This window comes from Vipera berus, assembly GCF_964194415.1.
Source record: "Vipera berus genome assembly, chromosome: 2".
Taxonomy (NCBI): Eukaryota; Metazoa; Chordata; class Lepidosauria; order Squamata; family Viperidae; genus Vipera; species Vipera berus.
This window is the reverse complement of record NC_138203.1, coordinates 22,491,677-22,518,519: the sequence shown is the minus strand read 5'-3', so window position 1 is coordinate 22,518,519 and position 26,843 is coordinate 22,491,677. Positions and strand designations below refer to the sequence as shown.

General features: G+C 39.1%; 1 protein-coding gene across 1 annotated transcript in view; it reads left to right on the top strand.

Annotated features, from left to right (window-relative positions):
* Positions 1-2,437: 2,437 nt before the first annotated feature.
* FGF10 (fibroblast growth factor 10) overlaps positions 2,438-26,843 on the top strand; it is a gene marked incomplete at its 5' end in the record, with an annotated part of 90,318 nt that continues 65,912 nt past the window's right edge. Inside the window, one exon of the mRNA XM_081315480.1 lies at positions 2,438-2,846. Within this exon, the coding sequence (XP_081171606.1) occupies positions 2,438-2,846 (409 nt within the window). The remainder of the gene's footprint in view (positions 2,847-26,843) is intronic.

The following is a 26,843-nucleotide window of genomic DNA, read 5'->3' as shown; positions in this document are numbered from 1 at the left end:
AACCAAGTGGTAGGGATACAAATCTGGCAGGCTCCAATTCTGGAAGAGTATTAAAAATGCTGGCAGAAGTAGGAGCCATCACAGGAAAAACATAGTATATCTGTCATGAGGAACATGACAAACTTGCTAGGAAGGGTGAATAACAGCACCACCTTCCATGGAAAATAAATCACTACCCACCCTTCAAACAAACAATGGATGTTAGATGTGCAAACCAAGAACAACAATAAGCCAAAAGCAAAAGGCAGAATGAAGGAAGAAAAATCAAAACAAAAATGTGTCCCTTTCTGGTAAAGGAAACCACATTAATAAAAAAAGAGAAGAAAAAAAACCCAGATTTTTATGGGCCAAAGCTTTGCCTTCTCCTAACTCTCCCCCCCCCTCTTTCTTTTGAAGTCATAGGCGAGATTCAGTAAGTTGAGCCATGTTAGCAATTAGAAATTTGGCCATCGCAGGGACCTTATTCTGCAGAGTTGGGGGGGGGGATGTGTGATAAATCCCGAAAGCTCAAAAGAAAAAGTGTGATTTTTTTTCCCTCCTCTGTGTTTTGCTTTTAATTTCAGCAACAGAAGCCAGAAATCGTGATTAATTAAAGCCAAGGGGAAAAGGGAGGCCAGGGCAGGCAAAAGAACTCCTTGGAAGCAAAGTGAGCTGCCTCCCTCCCCTTCTTTCTTTTTTTTCTAGCCACATTTTCTCCTGTCCAGCTACCTTGATTCTTAGCTAGACCACGGACACACACACACCCCCACCCTGGTCCTGCACTATATTGTTCTTTCTCTGTTCTTAACACACACACACACACACACACACACACCCGTTCTTTTCTTTAAAGGGAGAAAGCAGGAGGGGGAGTCAGCGGGCAACATGCACCAGGTGGCTCTCAACTGCTGCCTGCCAAAAAAATGAAAATAAAAATCCTTCTCTAGAAAACAACTTTAAAAAAAAAAAGGAGGAGGGCTCCCTAGAGGGGATTGGCTGAGCCTGGAAGACAGGGAAATTAGGAAGGCATGAGTCTCCCAGCCCTGCTGGTGGCCAGAACGGTTTGAGGAGCAATTAGCAGAAGGCGGCGGCTGCGGTGGCTCCTACAAAGAAGGAAGGAAGGGGGAGAGAGAGAGAGAGAGAGAGAGAGAGAGAGAGAGAGAGAGAGAGAGAGAGAGAGAGAGAGAGAGAGAGAGAGAGAGAGAGAGAGAGAGAGAGGCAGATCTTGGGGAGTCGTTTTTCTCTGTGTGGGTCTCTTCCCCCCCCCCCCAGTTGCTCTCTGCAACTTGCGAAAGGGTTTCAGATGTCCCAGCACCGCCGCTTGACCCCCCCCTCCCCCCGCAAATAAAACTTGACCACCAGAGGCACGTCTCACCTCTCAGCTTTGTAATCTTTAAGATACAGCCTCCAACCTGCCGGCAACCCAAGGAGAGAAAGGCGAGCAGACACGTCTGAAGCCTGGTTCGATCGTCCCTATTTCCTTAGAGAAATAGAGCGCGGCGTGTACAGATTGCATCTCGCTCTCGGGAGGATTCCAGAGAGGGAGGGAAGAAAAAAGTGTATCGAAAAAAAGAAAAACCGGCAAAGAAAGGCGATGCCTATCCCGCTTAGTTTTCACTAAGAAGACCGGCGCTTGAGCGAAGATCGCTGGGGTGCAGAAGGTGCAGAAGCCAGCCGGGGGAGGGAGGTTGCGGGGTGTGTGTGTGTGTGTGTGTGTGTGTGTGTGTGAACAGGGGAACTTCTCCACCCCCACTCCCACCCACCCCGGATTTGCTAACCCGTTTTATTTGGATTTTTAATCGATTCGATTAGAGAGCCATTCTTTGCCTCCGGTTGCTGACTCGCCTGTCATCTCTCTCTCTCTCTCTCTCTCTCTTTCAGAGCTTCGCCTGCCTCCTTGGGAAGATGGTGCGGAGACCCCCGAGGACCCAGCCCCGTTAGCCCCGGCCGTGGCGCGTGGGCTCGGCGTCCGGATCGTGGCCTCCGCCTGGCGGGGCGCGCGTGGTTTTCCTTGGGCTCCCGTCTCTCCCGTCTCTCCCGCTCCCTAACCCCCACCCCCGCCCCCCCACCCGCCAACTTGCTATCCAGTCGGTGGGTCTCCGCTTCGCCGAGAGGGACCGTAAGGCAACCCGAGCCGCCTTCCCTGCGCGGCGAGCGGCGGAACCGCCAGCCGCCCCCCGCCTCCCCCTCGAGGCGGAGAAGGGCCAAGTCTCCGCAGGGCAGACGTCAGGCGCACCCCCCCCCCCGAGGCAGAGGGGAGGGGGAAGGCCGCCGTTTTTCGGAGAGCTGGCCCCCTGAGGCATGGATGTCGGCGCCCTCCCTTCAGGCCAGATCAGCGCGCCGGAGGCTCTGAGCGAGAGGGCTCCCCACCAGCTGTCCGCTCGCCTCGGCCGGGAGCTCGCCCTCCCAGCATGTTTCTTTCCATGAGGCCTCTCCCAGCGCCCAGAGCTTCAGTACAATGTGCAGATGGAGACTGATACAGGGTGCCTCCGCCTCTGCCCACCTGCCTTCCTCCTCTTCCTCCGCCTCGCCTTCCTCCTCCTCCGGGCGCGGCGGCTGCGGCTTCTTGCTGCTGCTCTGCCTGATGTCTTCGCTGACCGCCTCCAGCCATGAACACGGGCGCGGTATGCTGCTTCTCAAGGCCACCAACGCCTCGTCCCCCTCTTCTTACTCCCCTTCCTTTTCCTCCTCTTCCTCCTCCTTCTCTTCGGCCTCTTCGGCAGCCAGCGCGGGGAGACACGTGCGGAGCTACGATCACCTCCGAGGAGACGTGCGCTGGAGGAAACTCTACTGCTTCAACAAGTTCTTCCTCCGGATTGAGAAGAACGGGAACGTGAGCGGCACCAAGAAGGACAATTGCCCCTACAGTAAGTGCTTTGCTCTCTGCTTTGACCCTCAGGTGGTCTTCTTCGACCGCCCGGTCTGAGGCACCTCGTACCCCCCCCCCTTCTTAGTTAAATGCAGTTATTAAGGTGACAACTTCGAGTCGTTCGCGGGGACAGGGCGGTGAACCTCTGCCTGAAGTCTACTCCGAGGGACTCGGAGCTTTCTCTCTGGTCGAAGGCGGCAGGACCCTGCTTCCCCCCCCCTCCCTCCACGCCCTCGAGGCACCTGAACTAGCCGCTTGAGGTAGAAGGGGTGTGTGTGGCAGGCCCTTTGCACATGCTCAGAAGCTCTACACCTTGTGCGTCTTCCTCGGGTATATTCAGTTTTATTTTGTCTGATTGATTATGGGCAAACTGAAGTCTGGCGCATCTCGGTTGGTCCGAATAACGGTCGTTGGTCCTGATAACGATGCTGGGTTCCCCCCACCCTCTTTCCCCCCCCCCACCTCTCCTTGCTTATTTTTCCTCAGATCTAGACTTTTTCTCATCACTTTCGGGCTGACGCCCTTAGATCTCGGATTTTCTTGAATCGTCTGGGTGGATTAACGGGCTGGGACTTGATGGTGGGGGAAGTAAATTGGGTTGCTGAACGGAAGGGAGCCGACAGATTATACTCCAAGTTAAATTTGACTAAACCTGGCGTAGCCTAGATCGCATCTGGCTCTTCGTTGCCCATCTCCGTCCACTTGCAGTTTGCTACTTTCCTGGACAGTTTTGATCAGCTCGCTTGCTGCCTAGGGTTGCTGGGATGCGCAATCTATTACACGACCTGGAAGGCGTCAGGTTTTAATTAATCGCCACTATCATCGCTCCGTTCCTCCCTCTTAGCGGGAGCGTAAGGTGGGGAGTGTGGCAGAAAGAGAGAGAGAGAGAGACCAAAAAAAAACAAAAAACCCTTCCTCGTTGCCCCATCTGGTACCTGCCCGCCGGAGTGCGCTCCTGCCTAGTGGTTCCCCGAGCCCGGGAACAGACGGGAATGCCAGCTTCAAAGCTGTGGATTGCCCTCTTCGCGTGAAAAATTGACCGCCTTTCCTTCCACAAATCATCAAGCAGAAGGAAGGTTGCCTGATCTTCAGTAGGTTAAACGTGCAGAGAAGCTGGCGGTTGGGCGCTGCGGCGCTGTTCTTCGAATAACCGAATCTTTTGGGACAGTTAACTGGCCAGTTTTCGATTTAGAATAACCTCTTGAAGAAGAATGGAAGGTGGTTGTTCTTGGCGGGTTTGTTGTTGTTGTTGTTGTTGTTTAAACGGCAGGTTTAAATGGTCCTTTTATCGTTAACTGGCTGGACAGCGCAGATCTTTTTTTTTTCTTTTCTTTTCCTGGAGTGTTTAATTTTTTTAAAGGGTATGCTTGGAGGCATTTGACATGAGTTTTTGCCTGGGTTTTGCCTGGGACATTGTTTGGGTGGCTTGGAGGCATCTGCCATGGAGTTTTGTGCATTTGGTCAGGTTTTCTCCGCTGCCCCTTGTCCCTGACTAAGGGTCTCAGGCTGCAAGGCTGAGAGAAGCCCTTTAAACATCTGACACTGTAAGGGACCTCACACACCCCTCCTCTTATTAAAATCTATTCAGATTTAAAGTTAAGTAGACCTGTCTTGGCCCTGGAGAAACGTCCCTCCACTTGTCTGCACAATCTCAGCAGAAGCAACTGTTGTAAATCACAGCCTGTTTCGTTCTACTTTTAAGTGACTCCATGCTGCTGAAATTAAATAAATAAATAGCATGTTGGGAAAGATAGCCTCTACTAGAAAAAATATTTGAATAAGCTTCTTTATTGCCTCTGGATGTTGGGAAGAGCAGCTGGTGTTTCCCCTTCTGATGCCTTGGATTTCTACTTATTCCTACCCAGAGCCTGCCTTTTGTCAAGAATTTCCAGATGACAACCTTGGGGTTTTCCTTTTCTTTTATCCTTCCAGTAACTCAGTGAGGTAAACTGGGGACATCAGCAGGGCATGGCAGGGCTGGCTTTAATGTTGGCAGCTTCAGACAACTATCTTAGGCAGCACAGTCTGAAAAAGCTAGCACCGTTGCCCTGTGGTTGACACTATTGGGATGTTTCCTTTATTAGAGGACAAAATTGTATGGCCTTCAAACGTTTCCTGCGCCAGGCATGCTGGCTCAGGTCTCTTAGATGCCACTATTCAGTCTCCAGTGTTAGGTAGCACCTTTTAATTTTATTAAAAGCATATGCAAAAGGTTGTTAACACAATACACTTGTTATTTGGTAAGACACTTGGAACCTGTCTTACATGTCACTTGCATGAGTATAATGCAAGTGTAAGCTTCCACTACTTCTCACCTCAGTTTAAATCCCACATCAGTCTAAGTGAGCTGCAGATGATGAAAGCTTTTCAATAAAGGTGTTAGTTAGGTGTTAGTTTAAAGTGATTAAACAGGAATATGGCATACTGCATCTTTGTTTCCAAGAATATAGTATACCAGACTCCAGAATAGATCTGTATGCTTTCTTAGAATTTTTTTTAAAATGGTATAGCCTAAGATTTGTTTGGAAATACTCTTTCCTGCCCAGAATACTGAAAGAAACTGGTCATTAGACAGTCCTGGGGAGATAGCACACAGCAACCTTGTCTGTTTGTCTTCTGGTGGATGGGTTTTTGTAAGAATGTCCACAAATGCTCTTAAGATGTCCGTATATGTCCACTTAATCAGAAAATTATCTGTTCCTTAACTTAAAGGCCATCTTGAAATTTTTTTTGCAAAAGTATATCAGAGTTCAAGACAGAAAACTTATCACTTCTTTAAGATTCCAAAGATATGACAGCTTGGCCTCAATCTAATAAGATACAATGAATTAATGGTTTCCAGATCAACCCTTTGGGTAGACAGAATGAGGCAGCTGCCTTAAACAGTACATTTGTGGAAATGTGGGATTAACTACACATTTGTCAATGAAATAAATTAAGGTGAGAGGTACTCATTGATCCAACTTGCATTATCATTGGAGAAGTATGCAGTTAATTTGGACACATATACTGTGGGGAGGCAGTCTTACTATTTACTTCAGGAACTATAATAATTATTAGTGGTGTTTATAAACCTGCCTTTCCTCCAAGAACTCCAGGGGGTTTATTTGTTATTCTTTCTTCATTTTATGGGCTGTGCTGAGAGAGATGACCAAAGTCAACCTGCCAAATATTTGTGACTGAGGGTAGAAGACTGTACCCTGTTGTCTCCAATCCTAACTTAGCACTTTGCAAACTGGCTCCCCACACCACAACTTGCCATTTGGATCTGGAGCCCAATTGTCTCCAAGAACACAATGAAGCTTACAATTTCATAGGAATAAAGTGTACACAGACAGTGGAAAAAATAATCAAAATATTCCCTCAAATAAAGGGAAAGATACTTCATGATTCATCATCATCATCATTATCATAGCAAAAGCAAATCAACCAAAGTAACAATAATAACAATCAGTTGGATTAGTGCAATGGGTACTCCATGGGGCTGTCTTGTAGTTTCATCCTGAAACTACAAACTATAGGTTATCAGTTTTAAAACTCTGCAATTCATCAGAAATTCTGCCCACTCTGCCAGGTTGAGTAGGATAGTGCCTCATATCAAATGTTGTCATCGAGTGGGACCTTGGAAGCAGACCTTCTCAGTAGTAGTCCCTACCCTGTGGAGCACCCTTCCCCTGGGATCCAACAGGTGCCCGCTCTTTGAGTCTTCCAGAAAGCCTTGTCTTGTCACCAAGTATTGACATAGACTGAGGTTCAAACCCAGTAAAAATGACTTTTTATGTATTGGGAAGTATTATTTTACAAAACTGAGAGGTTATTTTAGTGGGGAGGTTGGTTTTTATTGTATGTTCTTATCATTGTCATATCAATGGCTGTTTAGCATCCTGGAATATTCTTATGACTGATGGAGTTACAAAATTCATGCAGTTGACTTTGGGTTTGTGCTCAGTCCTGCACATGTTTTGCTCTCACACACAAAACAGATAATCAAATTTTAATTATCTTTATTCATGTAGCCATCTTTTCTTGCAGGTGTTATGCTTATGAAAAGCACAAAACTGAAGTACAGTATAACCTTTCTTTGTGTCATGTAAGCTTTAAAGTTGAATTGATGTTACTAAGCCTCAACTTATGATGGCAATTTTCTGGTAGTCCCAATTTTCTGTCACTAAGCCATTCAGTCATAAAGTGTAACTATATAGATCTTGAAAGGTGTTCAAGGGTGCAAGGAGGTATGCAAGAGACATGGCATGGTCTGAGAGGACAAGGGAGGCACAGCAAGGCTTGGTGAGGGTGCATGATTGGCTACTGCAGGATGAGCATTAAGGAACCAGGAGAGATTTACCATAGCAACTTGCAACCTTCCCTGCCAGCTTCTGCATTGACTTTCTGGGAAAGTCATCAGGGAAGGTTGCAAATGGCAATTACGTGATCGCAGAGCGCTTCAACTGGTTGTAAGTGCAAACTAGATGCCAGGCACTAAGACTGCAATCATGTGACCACAGGGGTGCTGTGACTAGCTTCAGTTGCTAAACAAATATTCATAGGCCAAAGAACCACCTGTAGGCAAATACTGAACATTGTTACAGAAAAACCCCTTTTTAGTTGCTTGCTCAAGACATTTTGAATTAAAAAGTTACTTCTATGTTCTTGCTCTAGGCAGGTAAATATATTGAGCTAGTGCTACGGATTAATGAACTTGGGCATATTTATCCAGAAGCAAGTTAATTTTGATGGCAAGGATCCATATTGTCTAGTGTATGTTTAAATTATGTTTCCCTGTTGATTAATCAATCTCAGGAACAACAGGCACAATGGCTAAAAAACAGGTTGTCAGAGGCGCAGTGTGTGGTGATTAAGATGTGCAATTTGAATCACTTCAAGTCCCTATTCAACTACTGAACTCACTGGGTGACTTTGTATCAATGATTATATTAGTCTGGACCAGGGGTCTTCAAATTTGGCAACTTTAAGACTTGTGGACTTCAATTCCCAGAATTCCTCAGCCAGCCATGCTGAATGAGGAATTCTGGGAGTTGAAGTCCATAAGTCTTAAAGTTGCCAAGTTTGAAGACCCCCCTGGTCTGGACACTTCATAGAGTTCTAAGCCCTGTAGGTTAAGAGATTGTTAGCTTTAAAGGCAATGACTATATAAATGCTAATACAATTGAAGTTGGGAAGAGGGAATACTCAATGCCAGATTAGTAGACATATTGTTTCTCTTTAGTGTCTCAAAAGAAATTGGCCCAGTTCCATTAGGCTTCTACCACTCAGGCTTATGACAACTGTGTTAATGGACCACAGTTCTCACTGAGGGTGCTCTCTGAGTTTGGTTGTTTTCTTGCAGATGTTTCATTATTCAAATTAGGTAACATCATCAGGGTTAGTGTTCAGGGCTAGCATCAGGATGATCAGGACGAGCACTGATAATGTTACCTAGTTTGGTAATGAAACATCTGCAAGAAAACAAGCAAGCTCAGAGAGTACCCTCAGTGAGAACTGTGGTCCAACATATCTTGAAGGTATTCATTTCAACCCTGAGCTACAAATAATCTCCTTTAATGGTACAGTTTTCATTACTTCCAGCCAACATGATACAAGAGGGAGAAAGACTAGTTTACGCCTAACAGAGAAAGAGAATAAAAGACTTAGGATTGATGGGAAATATAACCCAGCTTCAACAAGATTCATTTTCAAAACAGGTTTAACGTATAAATACTTTATATGAAGCCCCTAATAAAGGTTTACTTTGGCAGATGTTTCCCAACTTGATTACACAAAGCTTACATCAGCCTTTTTCCTACCTTTAGGATAATGGGAAAGTGGGATGAATTATGGTGGTTCTGTCAAAAGTCTGGGACAGCTTGCATAATTTAGCATTGCTGGAGTATATCTGTCACTTAAAATGTGTAGGATGACTTGAGTTTTGTTTTATTTTCTTTACTGCTGAAGCTTTATCCTGAAACTTGACCGCTTGGCTCTCCTTCTTACCTCAGTGGTGCAGCTGCAGAAGTCTTCCTGGGAAACTGCTCTTGAGAAATGAATTTCTAGGGAATAAAGCAGCTGTAAGGCTCTATCTTGAAAACTGCTAACATATGCAAAGTAAATAGTTGAGAGTAAGCACTACAGCTACTAAAGATTGCCTAGAAGGAGAAGGAGAGGGAGAAGGAGGAGGAGGAGGAGAAGAAGAAGAAGGAACATAGATATTCAGATTCTGGGAAGTTTTCAGTATGTTTCTACTCATTCTTATTCTGAAATAAACTTACTGGCTGTATTTTCAAATCAATTTATAGAGATCCATTGGGATTATATCCTGATCTTTCAGGTGAGGGCTTAGTAGCCCTCTCTTTGCAACATCCTTTGCCCCTGTAGCCCCTTCTAACTGCTATTGTAAGTTAATGACCAGCTTGGTCTCAACACAATTATTAAAGACTGCAATTTTTGACTAACAAAAATGGTCAAGAAAAGAGATTAATATAGAATATATGTACACGAAAAGAAGAACGATTGCAAGATTTGTGTTTGACTAGGCTAAAGAAAAGAAGGACTAGGGGGGACATGATAGTAATATTCCAGTGTTTGAGAGGTTGCTACAAAGAGAAAGGGGTCAATTTATTTTCCAAAGCACCAGAATGCAAGAAACAATGGATGGAAACTAATCAGGGAGAAAAGCAACCTGGAATTAAGGAGAAACTTCCAACAGTGAGGACAATTAACCAGTGGAACAGCTTGCTGTCAGTTGTGGGTGCTTCATCACTGGAGGTTTTTAAGAAGAGACTGGACAGTCACTTGTCTGAAATCCTATACAACAGGGGTGTCCAACTGGCCGGCTGTGGCCCAGATGCATCGTGTAGACTACACCCACCCCAGCTCCACAAAGGCAGAAAATGTTGCAATATGTCACGATATGTCATGTGACGTGATCGAGTTTGACACCCGTAGTATATGATCTCCTGCTTGAGCAGAGGGCTGGACTAAAAGACTTCCAAGGTCCCTGCCAGCTCTATTCTGATTCTTAACAGCTACCATATTGGGGGGAGAGCAATCTGGAACAGAGAAGCATAAAGAGTGAAGTGCCTAATCTTTTTCTTGTCCTCTCTTTTTCTGTGGCATATAAGCCAAATGTTTGCTTCGTACTTTAGTGATTCAAATCATTCCTTCCTGATGTTTTCTGCATCATCAGTAGATGATAGATAGATAGATAGATAGATAGATAGATAGATAGATAGGTAGATAGATAGATTTAATTTAGTCATATTTAATTTATATTTTAATTTGTTTAAATTGAGTTCAAATTTGTGAGCTTAAATTCTTCACATCTGAAAGCAACTTATTAGCCAGAGGTATGATGGTTATAGTTCAAAACTTTTCCGTTTTCCCCCCCAGAATACCATTCTTTCTTCTTCAACTTCTTTGTTGAAGTGCCTCTTCCTGTTTTACCATGACACATGCATTTCCAAAGAATTTGGATAATATCCTCTGAGCTGAAATGTGGTTGGTTAGTTTGTAGCATAGCACAAGGAGTGAAACCAGCCAATGTAGTGATGATTCAGTGTGTTGAAAAAACCCAGACAATTTGATTAATTCAAGGAATCATAAGTTAGTATGATATTTTATAGCATGTTGTTTTACATTTTACCTTTACTACTGCTTCAAACAGATACTTCCCTGTTCCTGCACAATTTAGGAAAATCAGCAATAAAGATATATTTCAAGCAAATTCTTGCTGATTTCACTGGAAATTTTTAATAACTTTTTTAACACAGCTGAGATCACTGCTATGAAAAAACCAATAAAATTTCATAGAATCTCCAGTGTCTGGGTTGAAATCCATCAAATAATGCTTTACAGCTAAGATGTGTCTGTTTATTGCCATCATAGAATCTGGTTGTGAGACATTTTCTCTTGATTCTTTGCTTTCCCTATTGCAGTATTTTACAACCTTGGTGGCTTGAAGCTGTGGCTTGAATTCTGGGAATTGAAGTCCACACAGCTTCAAGCTGTCAAGGTTGAGAAACATTGCCTTATTGCATCATCTTTAAGAAACAGTAATTAGCAAGGCTGATTTTGATTGATTGTATTAGATACTGGTTCTTGGGGATTTAAAGAATTGAATTACAAATTGATCTGTTAATTTGCTTGCTTAAAACACTGATGTAAGAAGCCCAATTGAGTTTTCTATACCAGAGTTAATGTTCTATTCCTTGGGTTCACTGCCAGTATTATACATTTCAATGACCCAAAAGTATATCACTTAGAGTTGGCTAAGTTAATACTGTCCGATGGATAACTTTAAATGTAACCCAAGAGCAATAAAAGCACTGTTTAACTCAACATCTCTTCAAAACAGTACCTTATTATTACAGTACGCCTTCAGATTAAATGATTTATATTCAGTCATGTTTAATCATATTTAAAGGCAACCTGATGGTTTGGATAATGGCTAATTCTTATTTAAGGAACATCCACTGAAATTAAGGGAATAGATTACCAATGGTGAAAGAGTCACTGGCGTCTATAAGTGTCTGTTAAAACTAAATCTGGATACTATCCATCAACTTAGAAATAGATCTTAAAATTTAGTTTCCTCTGTATTGAAGCTGTAAGCTTTTTGTTATACCAAATGCTTTCTTGTTTAAGTCTAGATTGTTTCTGGATTTATAATCAGCAACTTTTGCTTGTGGATATTTGGGATTTATGAATGCAGAAAGGATTGCACTCTCTACTATTTACATGACACTCCTGTTATTTTTTATTACATTCCCATAGGATAGATTCTTTATAGCCATCTGCTAAAGATGGCTATGAAAACATTTGGCAAAAATTACCTTGACAGCCTAAGAAGAATATGACACAACAGCCAAAGAAGCTCAGTTGTCCTACAGTATTTCAACAGATTTAAGCTTATGACCCCTTAGAAATTCATCTTTGATGGAAGGAATTCCAAAATATATGCTTGGCCTAGAGAAAAACAGCATTTTTTCATACATTTTTTCAAAAGTTAGTGCCTTTCAATGATGTGGAACTTTGTCCTGTGGTAGAAGTTGAATAGATGTAGAAATGCTATTTAAAAGTTGTCCCTTTGCATGGTTTAACTTAAGGTTGAATCCTATGGTCTCTTTCCAATTTTGTGGCTGCTTTTTGCAAAATACAAATTTGACCAGGACTACGCTATTTGACTATCCAAAGAAGGTTGCTATCTCAAGCATATTGATTACTTAAACCTAATAATGATCTTCATAACTCAATAGTTCATGAACCAGTTCAACTATGTGGTTCAATGGTTAGAATACTGTATTTTAGGCTAAGTCTGCCCATTGCCAGGAGTTCAATCCTGATGGGCTCAAGGTTGACTCAGCCTTCCATCCTTCTGAGGTCAGTAAAATGAGGACCCAGATTGTTGGGAAAAATATGATGACTCTGTAAACCACTTAGAGAGGGTGGTAAAGCACTGTGAAGCGGGATATAAGTCTAAGGGCTATTGCTATTATTAAAACATCCATGCCCTTTATTGAACTTCAAATACAAAAGTTTCTTTTTAGCTTTAAGTCACCTGATTAGCTGTAAATATTGATGATTGAGAAATGTAGGGTCCATACATGTATGAGCCTGCCCTAATATGCTCTTTAAGCTTACAAATAAATATTTTATACCAGTAATGTAAAATAACCTTTGGGTATTCCTCACGTTTATTTGCTGGGGGACTGTCTATAAGTAGTAATACCTTTGAAGCAATCAATTTAATGAATTGCTCTCAGCTGCTACCTAGAAATATGAGAATTAACATTGGGTTAGATTTCATGGAGTTCAAATAAATGCTTCAATCAATACTGCATTTGTTAAAGGTGTCATTTGATACAGTCTGTTGATATCTTTGTTGGTCTCCTATCTATTCTTTGCTGCATTTTTACATTGTTTTTATTGATACAGCATTTGTGTCAAATGCTGAAAGCTGCAGTTTTTTGTGATAAGCTGTATACAAAAATATTACCCAAAATAACTAAATTACCCAAAATAATGAAGACATGGTGAGAAACATAAATGATTCTACAGTCTCAGTATATACTTAGTATTAATCTCCACACTTCAGCATGCCTAGATAGGATCACGTTCTGTACTGTTTACCCCAAAATTTGATGCATAGATCTCAACTCTCAGTAATTTGATTCCTATTTAGTGGCAAAAATATTGTCCACCTTTCTATTCTCTATTCAAAGTTACAGCTAACCTTGTATGACCAATTTTTTTTATTCTGATAAGGTCAGAATGGTTGTTACCAGAGCAAGTATATTTGTAGTTATTCTACAATTATTTGTGCATTTCATTTCTATTTAAGTCTACCCCAAGTCTTTTTTTGAAGAACTCTATTCTATATTACATGGAATTTGAAGAATAGGTGGGTGGAAGATACAATTTCTCATAAATCAAATCCTTCTCCTGTGATTGGATTGCTTAGTTAATTCCACATGGTCCTGATTTTTACTGAGATGTGATTGAGGAAATGTGTGAACATTTATAATGTGACATGTGTCACATATTTAAAGAATGCTTTTATGGACATTTTTTGATTTTCAGTTGGGTCACCAGCATTCTTTCTTTGAACATTCTGTTCTAATTGTAGCTATAAATCACTGAAGATACAGAATAGTTTCCCTTGTAAGGTGGACAACTGGACATTGCCTTTTGCTGCTCCGGACATATGCTGCAAATTCTGTTACTGCCTGCTAAGAGACATGGTGTCAGAAAGAAAGCATTGCCTTTTCTTTATTTGGTCATCATTCAGAAGTTATCTTTGTCATTCATGGTCTTATAACAAATGAATAGAGGCATAGCTGTATGTAAAGACTCTGGTGCAATAACAGCTTTATGTGCACAAGTTGATTGAATTAGACAGAGAGGAAATACGATGTACATTCAGGTAGCATTTCAAGAAAACCTATATTGAAGAGAGTTAACAGCCACAAATAATGGTCTCCCTCATGCATTTGTAGGTCATGACCCATTCATCCAACAAATGCTTGCAAAGAATTCCCCTTATGTAGTTGATTTCTGATGTTCTCCTTTTGTGTCCTGTACCCACAGATTTCTGCTTCTTATCTGGATGGAGAAGTGAAGGTCTGGAAACATTCCAAATTAGGAAAGAGGGGGAGGATTTTATTTTTCCAGAATCCAAAATGGAAAAAGATGAAATGGAGAGAGGAAGAGAAGGCTGTACAGAGAAAGTAAAATTAGGTTGATTCTACTTTAAGAATTTATTTATTTTTTTGAAGGATTGCTTATCCAGCCAAAGAATTTTCTCTGGCTTTTTCAAAACTCTTCACAAGTGCCACAAAGTGATGGATTTAGGTCTGTTAGAATGAACATCTTAGATCATTTATAGTGTATCTTTTCATAGTAACACTAAAATATTACAATTTCTTACTAAATTAGATGAACAGAGGTATTTTATGTAATGCTATAGAAGTGACCATCAAAGTCTCCGTCCCTGTAGTTACAGAAGTATAGCTTTAGTCACAATATCATTGAGGTTCTACAGATAATCCTCAATTTATGATCACAGATGAGACCAGAATTTCTGTCACTAAGTGATGTGATGAGTTGCACTCAAGTTTACAACCTTTTTTGCCATGGTTGTTAAGTGAATCACATGGTTGTTAAATGAATCCAACTTCCTCCACTGATTTTCCTTGGTGGAAGGTTGCAGATAGCAATCACATGACCCCAGGACATTGCAACCATCATAAATACATGAAAGTTGCCAAGGCCCCAAATTTGCATTACATAATGTAAGTCAAGGATTATGTATTTCAGGGGTTTTCAAACATATTCAAGTCCTAGAACCTAGTAGATTTTAAAAAAAATCCTAGGACCTCTGATCAAGATGAAAAAGTTTACTGATAAAAAATTGGCTGCATTGCAGTAAACTATTTTTAATTTCCCTTTAGTGTCTCATGTAACCATCAGACTCTGCTCTAATTGAAGGAGCTTTAAAAGAATGTTTATATGTGACTAGTTATTCCAGAGTGTGTCTATGGAGAGGGAAGTAAAAAAGTCTTAAAATGCCCACAGGACTTGAAAATATAACACTTTAACTGACACCTTGATATAATTTTTTAAATGGGCATTTGTTCATACTAGCATATAGTGCAAGCAATACATGGATGAAAGGTAAATTTTATTGGGAAGGTCAAGTGATTGATTAATTAACCCTCAGCTTAATTTCAAAAACCCTGTAGCAATCATTTCAGATGAGTGCCAGGTGGACAACTGCTCTTGCAATTTCTTTCTACAAGTTTTCATTTCTTTTGGTGAGAAATAATTTCCTTTCAAAAGAGTGGAGAACTTTAGATAGATTCTTACGATGTGGCATTCTTGCATTTATTTCATTGTAGCGTAGATATCCAGCTGAGAATGTCTACACTTTCATTACATAAACATTTCTCTCGTAGACTTCCTTCCTTCTCACACTTCTATTAAAATCCGAAGGAAATTTCTTCTCTGGCTTTTTTCTAGTAGTGGCACTATTGTGAGCACCAAGGGGGTCATGCTGTCTAGTAACGGTGAAAATGTTTTCTTTCCCTAGAGAAATTCAGTGAAATTTTCCACCCAATTTCTTGCCCATAAACCAGTGAATAATTTTGAAATATTGTTCATATCCAACTGTAGTTCAGATTTTTAGCAAGAGCAATTTGTCCAACCAACAAAAAACAGTGTACATGTAGCATTATTCAGTAGCATTCCCAAGGGGTGGATCAATGTTCAAAATAGGCAAGACGGCAACCATACTGTGATTCAGGACCTTCCCCTTTTTTGTAAGCGCTTCAAAATAAACAATATGTACCAAGAGCTAGCACTCGGATAACAATGCTGCAACTATCATTTTGCTTTTTTGACTTCCTTCATCCGAGAGCCAATTGGCAACGTGAGAAAGAGAGATGAATGAGAGAAGAGATAGAGAAAAAAGGAGAGGGAGAGGGAGAGGGAGAGGGGGAGGGAGGGAGGGAGGGAGGGAGAGAGAGAGAGAGAGAGAGAGAGAGAGAGAGAGGGAGGGAGAGAGAGAGAGAGAGAGAGAGAGAGAGAGAGAGAGAGAGAGAGAGAGAGAGAGAGAGAGAGAGAGAGAGAGAGAGAGAGAGAGAACAAACCACTTTTTTCTATCCTTTTCATTACCAACCAAGTGCCCTCAAGGGAATGCAGCCTCCAGACATAAATAGTCCCCCCTTCTTTTAAATGGATTAGGAACTTGGTCTTAGCTTTTTAAATGAAATATAATTTGATAAGTGTGTATTGTACTGTATATAAAATGGGGATTCCCATAATGTCTGCATTTTATTCTCCAGTGGTGTCCGCAACAGAAGAAAAAGGTTCTATTTAATTGACCCCAATACATGGCAGATTTCCAGAAATTTTACACCTCTAAGCCTGATATGTACGTGTCTCAGAGCCTTGGATTCAGGCCAAGGCTGAATGCATTCAACAACTATGTTTGCTTTGCAAGCTTATATTAGTGGAAAATAGCAGTCTCCTGTCTAGTCAATTAGACATTTCAGATCTTTCCTCTTCTGTCATTTCTCCTTCCATTCTTCAGCATGATTGTCCATCCTATCCCATCCTATTACTCCATTTCATGAGATCATACAAATGCCCTTTGCATGACTTTGTTCCAATCATATGCCCATTAACGTGAGAGTAGATCCCCCGAAATTAATCTGAGATACACCTGAGTAAATAATGCATTGAGTTGAACTGTTCATTTGTCAGGTTTTATTTTGTACTCATCAACTACTATCTAGACCATAACCAGGAGAAGCAGCACTTTATAAAATGACCTAATTCTAAAACTGCTTAAATATGGGCAGATTATTGCAGTTGCATGCCCTAGCTGGAAATCACGTAAACTATTGCTTCTACCAATGGCATACATGTAGTCCTTGACTTTACAACCATTTGTTTAGTGACATTTGAAGTTACAATGGCACAGTTGAGAAAAAGTGGCTTATGACCAGTTTTCACCCTTAAAACCAACATTCAAAAGCTAAGCAACTGGCTCACATTTATGATAGTTGCACTGTATCAGGATCCTATGATCATCTTTTGCAACCTTCTGTCTATCAAGCCATTGGGGAAGCTAGATTCACTTTACAATTGTGTTACTAACTAATCAAGAGTGATTCACTTAGCCATGGCAAGACAGGTCATAAAATGGGGCAAAACTCACTTAATAACTATCTTGCTTTGTGACATAAAGTTTTGGCTCAATTGTGGTTGTAGGTCAAGGACTACCTATATTTTAGCATAACTTATGTTAAAATTTTAGTGCATAGTTCTTACTAGGTTTTTGAGAACTCATTGGACATATTTAGCTGCTGCTGATTTTACAGGTCACATGTACACATTTCTAGCACATGTGAACACATGGAAATAGATCAAATTATTCCAATGAGAATTGAAATATGGTAAATTCACTGGCTGATAGTGGACCGTTTTTATTATGTACTGACAATATTTGTGTGTGCTGATGTAAAAATGCGACATATTTGCAAAAGAGATCTAAGTGGCAGATAGATAGGATTTTCCCAATACCATTTTGTCATGCTTATGTTGCAAAAGAGGAAATAAACTGGGAATAATTCATGGAAAAATGATCTTATCAGCCATGAACTGTTCTGGTCATGGCTGATAAGCCACCTTTAGTGGTGGAAGTGTGGAAGGTGCTTTTATATTTTCTCTCAGGCATTCTCATGAGAGCTGCTAAGCCTGCTTAATGCTGTGACCAGGTTATATTTGCCAGCTGAAGAGTCTAGATTTTAAGATTTTTACCAAACTTTGGTGTTTTGCTTTGACACTGTTTCACGCAAATCATTCCTTTGAAGCTGCTTCCTAAAGCAGCACATACTGCCTTGTAAAGCAAAGTGGCCGCATTGCTTCATTTCAGGCCTTGACTAAAATGCTTCTCACAATGCATAGGAGCTTCTACCAGCGGTTGGAACTGCTAGCAAAGGCCTGAGTTCAGTACAGAGAACCTAGACAAGGCAAGTTGTATCACTTTTATGGAATGATGGGTCTTCTCATGGCAAAGTATAACTGCCTTACACAAGTCTAGTGGATATGTAGATGACATAGATACATATAGATATGTACTGTAGCTATATAATTCATCCATAATGCAGGATGTACATTATTACAGCATCTCTAATTTATGCTTTTTAATTCTAACAAAACAGACTCTTCACTTGGTGTAAGGAATAGAATAGAATAGAATAGAATAGAATAGAATAGAATAGAATAGAATAGAATAGAATAGAATAGAATAGAATAGAATAGAATAGAATAGAATAGAATAGAATAGAATAGCTTTATTTGCCCAATAAATAAAGGAATTTGTCTCCAATACAGAAACACTCAGCATACTTGCAAAACAACTGAGATAATAATATACTAAAAGTATACAACTAGTATTAGGGAGAAATAAGAGATACTAAAAGGATAAATAATACTACATCCATAGTATATGGATTTTACACAAGTAGATTCCAACACCACTCCATGATAGCTACTAATTTTGCAATTCTAATTCTTGTGAGAAGCCACTGCATTTTAACTGTTATTAACCTATTGCACAGAAATAGAATAAAGTCAGAGCATCTTTCTCTTTCTCATAGTGGCTGGATAGCACTGAAGTTCTTTTTGGGTATGAAGCACTATTTTTTTTTATTGAAAAGTTTTACAATACATTTTTGAATACAAAAAAACCCCTCCTCCCCCTCCCCTCTCCCCAACCCCTCCCTACCCTACCCTCCCCCCTCCCCGACTTCCCAGAGCTGAATACAGGGTATAAAAATACAAACAAGCATAATCTAAAATATGCTAACAACAATAAAACATTAAATTCTGTCGCACTTTAACTCTCCATTGTCAAAATATTAATAAAATAACTACTAACTAGTTATACATCATATAGATCCACTACTTATTCAAATGCTAAATGAAACTTTTTAGTCCCATATTTATTTTGAATATATTCAATCCATCTCCTCCATTCCACAATGTATCTCTGTTGCGATTGGTCTTTCAAATACGCTGAAATCTTTTCCATTTCCGCCAAGTTAGAAACTTTTAAAGTCCACTCTTCTATAGTCAGTAATTCTTCCTTCTTCCAATATTATGAAGCACTATTGAGGAGCAATTTTTCAAAAAGGAAGTTTTGCTCAGGAGCCCAGTACAGTGCAATATTCACTGGATTTTGATCATGAGGAGACATAATTATGGGCGAAATAAGAGTTGCTAGTAGATGTTTTTGGTGACAGTAACACTACAATTGATAAGTCTAGTTGCTACAGTGTTTATTTTAGTTTAATTTCTGTGATAAGCAGAAATTGATTTTGAACAGAAACCAGTAAATTAGCACGTGGAAAAGTAAGAATTGTGGGTGTTTCTTTCTTCCCCTGTTCCATTAGTTCCATTGGTATTTCCAATAGCTGTGGACTATGCTTAACATTTTAGGGCTAAGAATAAACTGTTGAAGCTAAGTGGCAGAGTGCTTCATATACGTGGTGGTGGCCAACGATTACTGACTTTTTAAGAGTTTTTGTAGAGGGTATGTGGGGAATCTTTAATTTCCCACAACTGTAGAAGTTTTGTTCTATAAACTACATGGAAATCATAACAACAAATTTTGACAATGATGGTCAGCGGCTGCAAAATTTAAAAAAATACAAAAGAGGAGTAATTACCAGAAGTTACCAGCCTCAGTCCTCTCCAAATCCTGTGTAGTATTTGCTGCTGATACCAAGGAGAAGCCTGGCAGTTCAGACACATTTTTGGCCAGCATGCCAAAAATACAACCAAGGCCCAATTTTACACTAGGCATGGTCTCCTATTAGCATTTCAAATTTAAAGACACATTTCAACAAGTAGGGGCATATGCTATGAAATGACAAAGAACACTGTATGAAAAACTGTGTAGATGAGATAAAAGCAAGGATAGTTTACAAAAATAGAACAGTATGGAGAGATACATGGAAGGGTGTTGATGTAAACTAGATTTAATTAAATTTCCCTTCCTTTTCTCTTATCTTCTACCTTTGGTTTCTTCTCTTTACTATTTCTCAATCTTCACTGCTTTGCATGAGATTGCTTCTCACAAAGAGGTAATAGATGCTGGGCTATCTCTGCAGTTTATGAATGTGCCCAATTTCCCAATGCTGATGGAAAAGTATATTGCTTAATTTTTCCTGTTTAGATGAGTAAATCCACAAATTCTTTCTAGTAGTATTCTACAAGTACAACTAGTGCTTTGGAACAAATTGTACCTATTGGTACATAAAAATTACAAGCATCCCAAACAACTATCATTAATGCAATAAGGAAAAATTGATTCCTGGGAGAAGTGGCATTTAAAAGATTGTATGGAATGTATGTATACATTCCGAAAATGAAGCAGTCAATATTTCCTAGTGGGAAATATTAATCAAACAGATCTGTCTGTAGAATTTATCCTATGTCTACACATAGCATCACAGGCAAGAACCCCTATTTTATTGTTCCCTAAAATGCTTTCTGTGTTTCTGGGGTTTATTATTTTTTTATAAAATAATAACCTTTATTATTTTTTATAAGTAACTCAAGGTAGCAAAAATATCTAATATTCCTTCCTTCTTCTATTTTCCCCACCACGACCACTCTGTGAGATAGAGTGACTAACCCAAGTCATTCAGCTGGATTTCATGTCTAATTGGCATATTCTTGATCACAACTTATTATTGCTGTTTTCTACATGACAGTTCATGGAATAAATAAATAAATAAATAAATAAACAAATAAATAAATAAATAAATAAATAAATAAATAAATAAATAAATAAATAAATAATATTAGTCAATGTCCATTAGGGAATGTGCATTTGGTCTCTGCAAAATAGCTAGAGATAATTCTTGGATTCAAATGTGTATGCATTAAGACACCTTTTCAGTACTAGCTTGACTCATTCATATTTTTGTTCGTGTTAAATGTATATTAAATGTATATAGTGTTAAGTGTATATTTAAATTACAATGCATAAAGAACTGTGTAATTCATAATATTTGAAAATAAGGAAAACCAGAACGTGTTTTACACTGTAAACTGTAAGTGACTCCAAATGAAGAGGGAGCCATTTTACTGGACTTTAATTAAGGAAAGAAAAAAAAGGAAACAAAATAAATAAATAAATAATTCAACAAGTTAAAAATTTGCTTGAGACTTTCAGTAATTAAACTCATATATTTGAAACACTGAGATGAAATACTATATCTTTTCATTAATATCAGAAGGTTACATCTAGTTCTTTGTGTTTATTTTGAATTGTGTTGCTTTTTTTAAAAAAAAAAGGCAAGTTGAAAGAGAAAATTACAGTTTATCCTGCCAAGCACAGAAGCCTGTAAGATGCCAAAGTAACTATGTTTGACATAGTCCTATCCAGTTCTGGAACTAGCTAATGAAATTCTACCATTGCCTGGTTGGGATTGCTTGAAAACTGGGCATCGTACAGCCTCAAATGTTTCTTTAGATTGTTTATTATGGGAAATGTACTATACAACCTCATTTTACAACAACTTAAATCCAAGACAAGATTGATATTCAAGATATTTTAGATAATTTGTAACTTGGGTACTGTAGACAATACACAATCTTTAGGTAAGACTTAAATATTAATATATTTAGCATAGTATAAACTAGGGAATCACCTAATCTTTGGTAACCTATCTGACCATGGTGTGACCAGTCAAAAAATGCACTTTACCAGAAGTAATCCTAATATATATTTGGTTTGGAATTGCCAGTAAATCCAACAATGAAATAAATAAACTTCCCCAGAGTACTCATTATTCTCAGAGGTCAGGTTTGGTTTGGGGAGGAGAGTTAGTCCCTTAAACTTAATAATAGGATTTAAATAATTAAACAGTGAGTGATACAATTGATCAAATGGGTTTTTAATTGACTTAAATGTTTCTGACTATTTACAAGTATGAATATGTGGGTACACCAAAATAGGTGCCAAAATAGGAGGAAAAACTTCATTTAAACATTGGGTGCATTATCTGAAAATAAAGAACAGGTTTTCTTGACTGGGTGCCTACGAGCTCTATTGGGAAACATGGCCTGCTGGAATTTCAGTCCAATTCATCTGGAAGGAATCACATTGAAAAAAGTAACAATTAAAATAGGCTTCTTTCTCAATAAATCTTTTATCAATGCACATATTTAGTAATTGAATCTATTGACATACTAAAGCCCAAATAGTGGCTCATTAAAATTTATTTAATTGAATTGCAGTACCAGGGTGGAGTTAATTACTTGTTTTGTATTAATCCTAATCCTATCCAGACCCAAAAACCTCAAACAGACTTGGTAAAGTAAGAATTTACAGCATAAAAAATAACTCTTTTCCAGCCTAGTATGATTTTTGATCATAGGTTTTGCATTGTTTTTAAAAAGCTTAACCCAAAACCACATGTTGAACCTCTCTTATCTGAGACAAACAGATTCCTAAAGCTATATGTTGAAATTGTGTCTGGTTTCTCACTATTCATTACACTAAAATGTGATTATCTGTTTTATGATTCAGCATGTTGTGCAAATCCCATCCCTACTGTTAGCTTAATATAGAGGAACACATTGTACAAATCTAGAATTTGTATTAATTGAGAAAAGTGTGATCTAATTAAATATAATACATGTGTGGTACAGCATAGCCAATCTGGAGGTTGCAGATATTAGGATAAAGCAGTTTAGAGTAGCTTCTTTTGACACTTTTTGTTCTTCAGCAAATGTTTCTGCCCTGATGATGTTACCCAGTTTGGGTAATGAAATGTTGTAAGAAAACAACAAGCTCAGACAGCACTAAAGACCCCTCAATGTTTCCCAAGGTCCTTTTCCCAGAAAAAGTAGTAGAATGGGTAAAAGATCTATGTTGACTGGGAAATTCTGGGAGATCATTCACAACATGTCTAAAGAATTCCAGGTTGGGGAGTGTGGGTCTTGCAGAAAGATTTCCCCTACTTCTTCTCCCTCCCCATTGCAAATATGTATCTCAAAATTTGAATTAGGATTATAACATTCTCATATCTTTGTCAGATTTCTCTGAAGAACTGTTCTATGGACATAGCTCCTGGTAACTAACTGTCTGAATAATTTAAAATCAATGCCATTCCAATAGTCCCATTCTATTTTTTCCTTCCCTTCTCTCTACTTTTAACCTCCAACCCCCCCCCCCCATATTTCAATGGTACATTCTGTACCATGTCCAAACTAATTAAATTCCTCTCTTTAAAAATGACTTTTTCACAAGTAAAGGTTCATACATACATATTATGAAAGAAACAAATAATAATAAGATTTGTGTAATGGTTATCTGTCTTGCAACAAGTATTGACTTCTCTTTATGCTTTAAGAGACAATGTTGCAACTGTGTTGTCAGAAAAATGCAAATTTTCACTGTAGTTTTGCTTACCTCAATTCTTTGTTTAGTTATAATTTGGAACCTCCCCTTTAGGCACAAACACATGACTTTAAGGAATTTCACTAGACAGTAAGAAAAGTCCATTGACTAAACACTAGGGATCAGTTTAGATCTGTTAAGTGTTTTCAAGATTCCTCCTGGCTGGATTTAACAATATGCATTCAATGCTAGTTGGAGGAAAAGTATCCAGAAGATGAGTAGGCCTCTGTCTCCATGTTACAAGCACCCTAGAGGCCTCTGGTTGACAACTGTGAGGAAACAAAATGCTGGATTAAAATATACCTTGATCCAGCAATCTATTATATTCTTACAGTATATGTAGCTAGTAGGTAATTGGACCTCACCCTATCAACAATAGGGAAATTTACCATAGTTCTACATAGAAAATTTGAGCCTGAGAAAGGAAGGCAATTGCAGTATAATTTTGAAGTTGTAAACCTTTCCTTTCCCATTATTTTTTATTTTATTTTCTGTACTTCTATCTATGCCCACACCATTTTGTTAGACTCTAACATTAAACCTTAGGTTAAAATGGATGTCTTGTCCTGATTTAAAGGGAAATTCTTTGGCATTAAATGTACTTAGCTTTAGAGTTGATATAACTTTAACTATAGTGAGATGGGATGGAATATTCTCAAGGTGTAAAAAACTGAGGAAATAATGTATGATTCTTGATATCATGTAAAATGATCTGATGGCATTCTAGAAAAGTGCTGATTCATTTATATAAATTAATGTACTGTATTTATATGAATTTGTAGCTAAAGTATTTATATGAACAGGTCTCATTCTATTACCCAAATGCTAAATCAGTTCCTTTCAAATAAAATCCCATAAAACAGCTTTCTCCAATTTGGTGCCCTCTATTTATACAACAGGGACGCACGCGGTGGCTCAGTGGGTTAAGACACTGAGCTTGTCGATCAGAAGGTTGGCAGTTTGGTGGGTCGAATCCCGAGTGCCGCGTAGCAGAGTGAGTGCCTGTTACTCGTCCCAGCTTCTGCCAACCTAGCAGTTTGAAAGCACGTAAAAATGCAGGAAGAAAAATAGGGACCACTACGGTGGGAAGGTAACAGCGTTCCATGCTCCTTTGGCGTCTAGTCATGCTGGCCACATGACCACGGAGACGTCCTTGGACAAGCGCTGGCTCTTTGGCTTTGAAACGGAGATGAGCGCCGGCCCCTAGAGTTGGAAACGACTAGCACGCATGTGCGGGGGAATCTTTACCTTTATTTATACGACTCCTAGAATTCTCACATTTAAAGGGCAGTGGATTGGATAAAGCTGCTCAGTTATATTCTTGGGGAAAATATTCCATTCAAATCAAGTCCCATTAGTATAGGATCACACAGCAATCAGATAGTTATCAAAACTCAGGATGAAAAATTAACTTGAAACAATGTTGCCTTGAAATAGATGTGCTTTTGTTGTCAACAAACTGCCTTGATGTTCTTTGCTAATAATGTTTTTGTGTAAGAAAATTAGTACTACTCTGGTATTGTAAACATGATGAGTTTCATTATTAGTGTTTGATGATGAGCTTCATTATTTTTGTTATAAATATATAGAATAATTGTAGGATTATAGACTGAAATGATTTTGAAAGTCACATAGTCCAATCTTTTGCTTAATTTGGAACTGATTGATTTATGTGCTATCAAGTTGATGTTGACTCTTAATGGCCACATTGATAGATTTTTCTCAACAAAAACCTGTTCCCAGTGTGTCCTTTCAAGTCTCCCAATAGTGCACCTATCACCAGTATAAATGAATCTATCCATCTTGTTGCTGGTTGTCCTTGTCTCTTTTCTTCATCAACCAGCATTTCTCCAGAGAGCTGGGTTTTCATATAATATGTACAATATATGGTGATATGAGTTTGGTCATTTGTGTCTCAAGTGAGTACACTGGCTTGAGTTGTTCCATGTTCAGTCAAATTCAAAGGCATCAACAGTTTTTCTATTCTGCTTCTACAATATTCATAACAAAGAATTCAAGTACACAAATCTGAAGTGGATGACTGTGTTTCTACATTGAACCTAGATAGGTGGAAACCCTAAGCCAAACGTGTCTGATATTAGAAAAACAAAGAAGGGTTGAGGATGTCTAATGTTTTGATGATAGATCACCAGGAAATCCTAATTCTATATATTATATTAAGAAGTTTAAAAAAAGATCAGAAGGTAATGACAAACCACTTCTGTACTGTTCAAATATCTATAAAATAGTTAGAAATCAAGTGTGATTTGCCAGAATTGTTATCTTTAGTGAAATATGTTCAGGGATATCAGAATATTTATTTATAAGTATTTATAAATAATGTAGGTGTTCAATCATTTGAATGATTCAAGTAGTTTATATACAGTCTAAATTATATTATTCAATTATAATATTCCTTTAGTGCTGATATGGGAGGGAGAGAGGGAGAGAATACTGGTTTGCTTAAAGCTTAAGGAAACCAATATAAGTACAAAGTCATAAACCTCTGAATTTACGATAGAGTAGTGTATGTGATAGACATGTAAGTTGCCATTCTTGATCCATGCCTGAAATAATGCAGTTCAAGTCTGCCTTTGTTTACCTTTTGGGAAGCATCATTTTAATGATTGTGAAATGCTGCCTCAATCCTAAATATTTATTTACAGAAAATCTTGTTTGAGTTCCAGGGCGAAGAGTCACATCATGCAATCACTGACCAATGAGACAATCTTAGAAGCTCTGATTATTTACATTTAGGCTTCTTAGATATTTTCTGAATTAGAAGTTTATTTTCCAGAATGGTACACTATGGCAAAATTGCAATCAGAGTTTTGGTAACAAAGGTAATAGATATTCCAAGGCCACACTTGGAATACTGCATACAGTTTTGGTCACCATGATGTAAAAAAGATGTTGAGACTCTGGAAAGATTACAGAGAAGAGCAACAAAGATGATTAGGGGACTGAACGCTAAAACATATAAAGAACGGCTGCTGGAATTGGGTATGTCTAGTTTAATGAAGAGAAGGACTAGGGGTGACATGATAGCAGTGTTCCAATATCTCAGGGGCTGCCACAAAGAAGAGGGACTTAAGCTATTCTCCAAAGTGCCCGAAGGCAAAACAAGAAGCAATGGATGGAAACTAATCAAGGAGAGAAGCAACCTAGAACTTAGGACAGAACAATTAACCAGTGGAACAACCTGCCCCCAGAAGCTGTGAATGCTCCAACACAGGAAGTTTTTAAGAAGAGACTGGACAGCCATTTGTCTGAAATGGTATAGGGTTTCCTACCTGAGCAGGGGGTTGGGCTAGACCTCCAAGGTCCCTTCCAACTTTACTCTTATGATTATGATTATGATCCTGGCTACCTGTTATGTTTTGAGGCAGGGCCATTTCATATTTAGTACCCTTTGCAACTATAAAAATTATGGGGCGTTGCATCACAGTAGAAGCTGCCTATGGTCATCCCAATAAATCTCCCCATGCTGCCACAAACTTTCTCGTGCCTTTTCCAAAT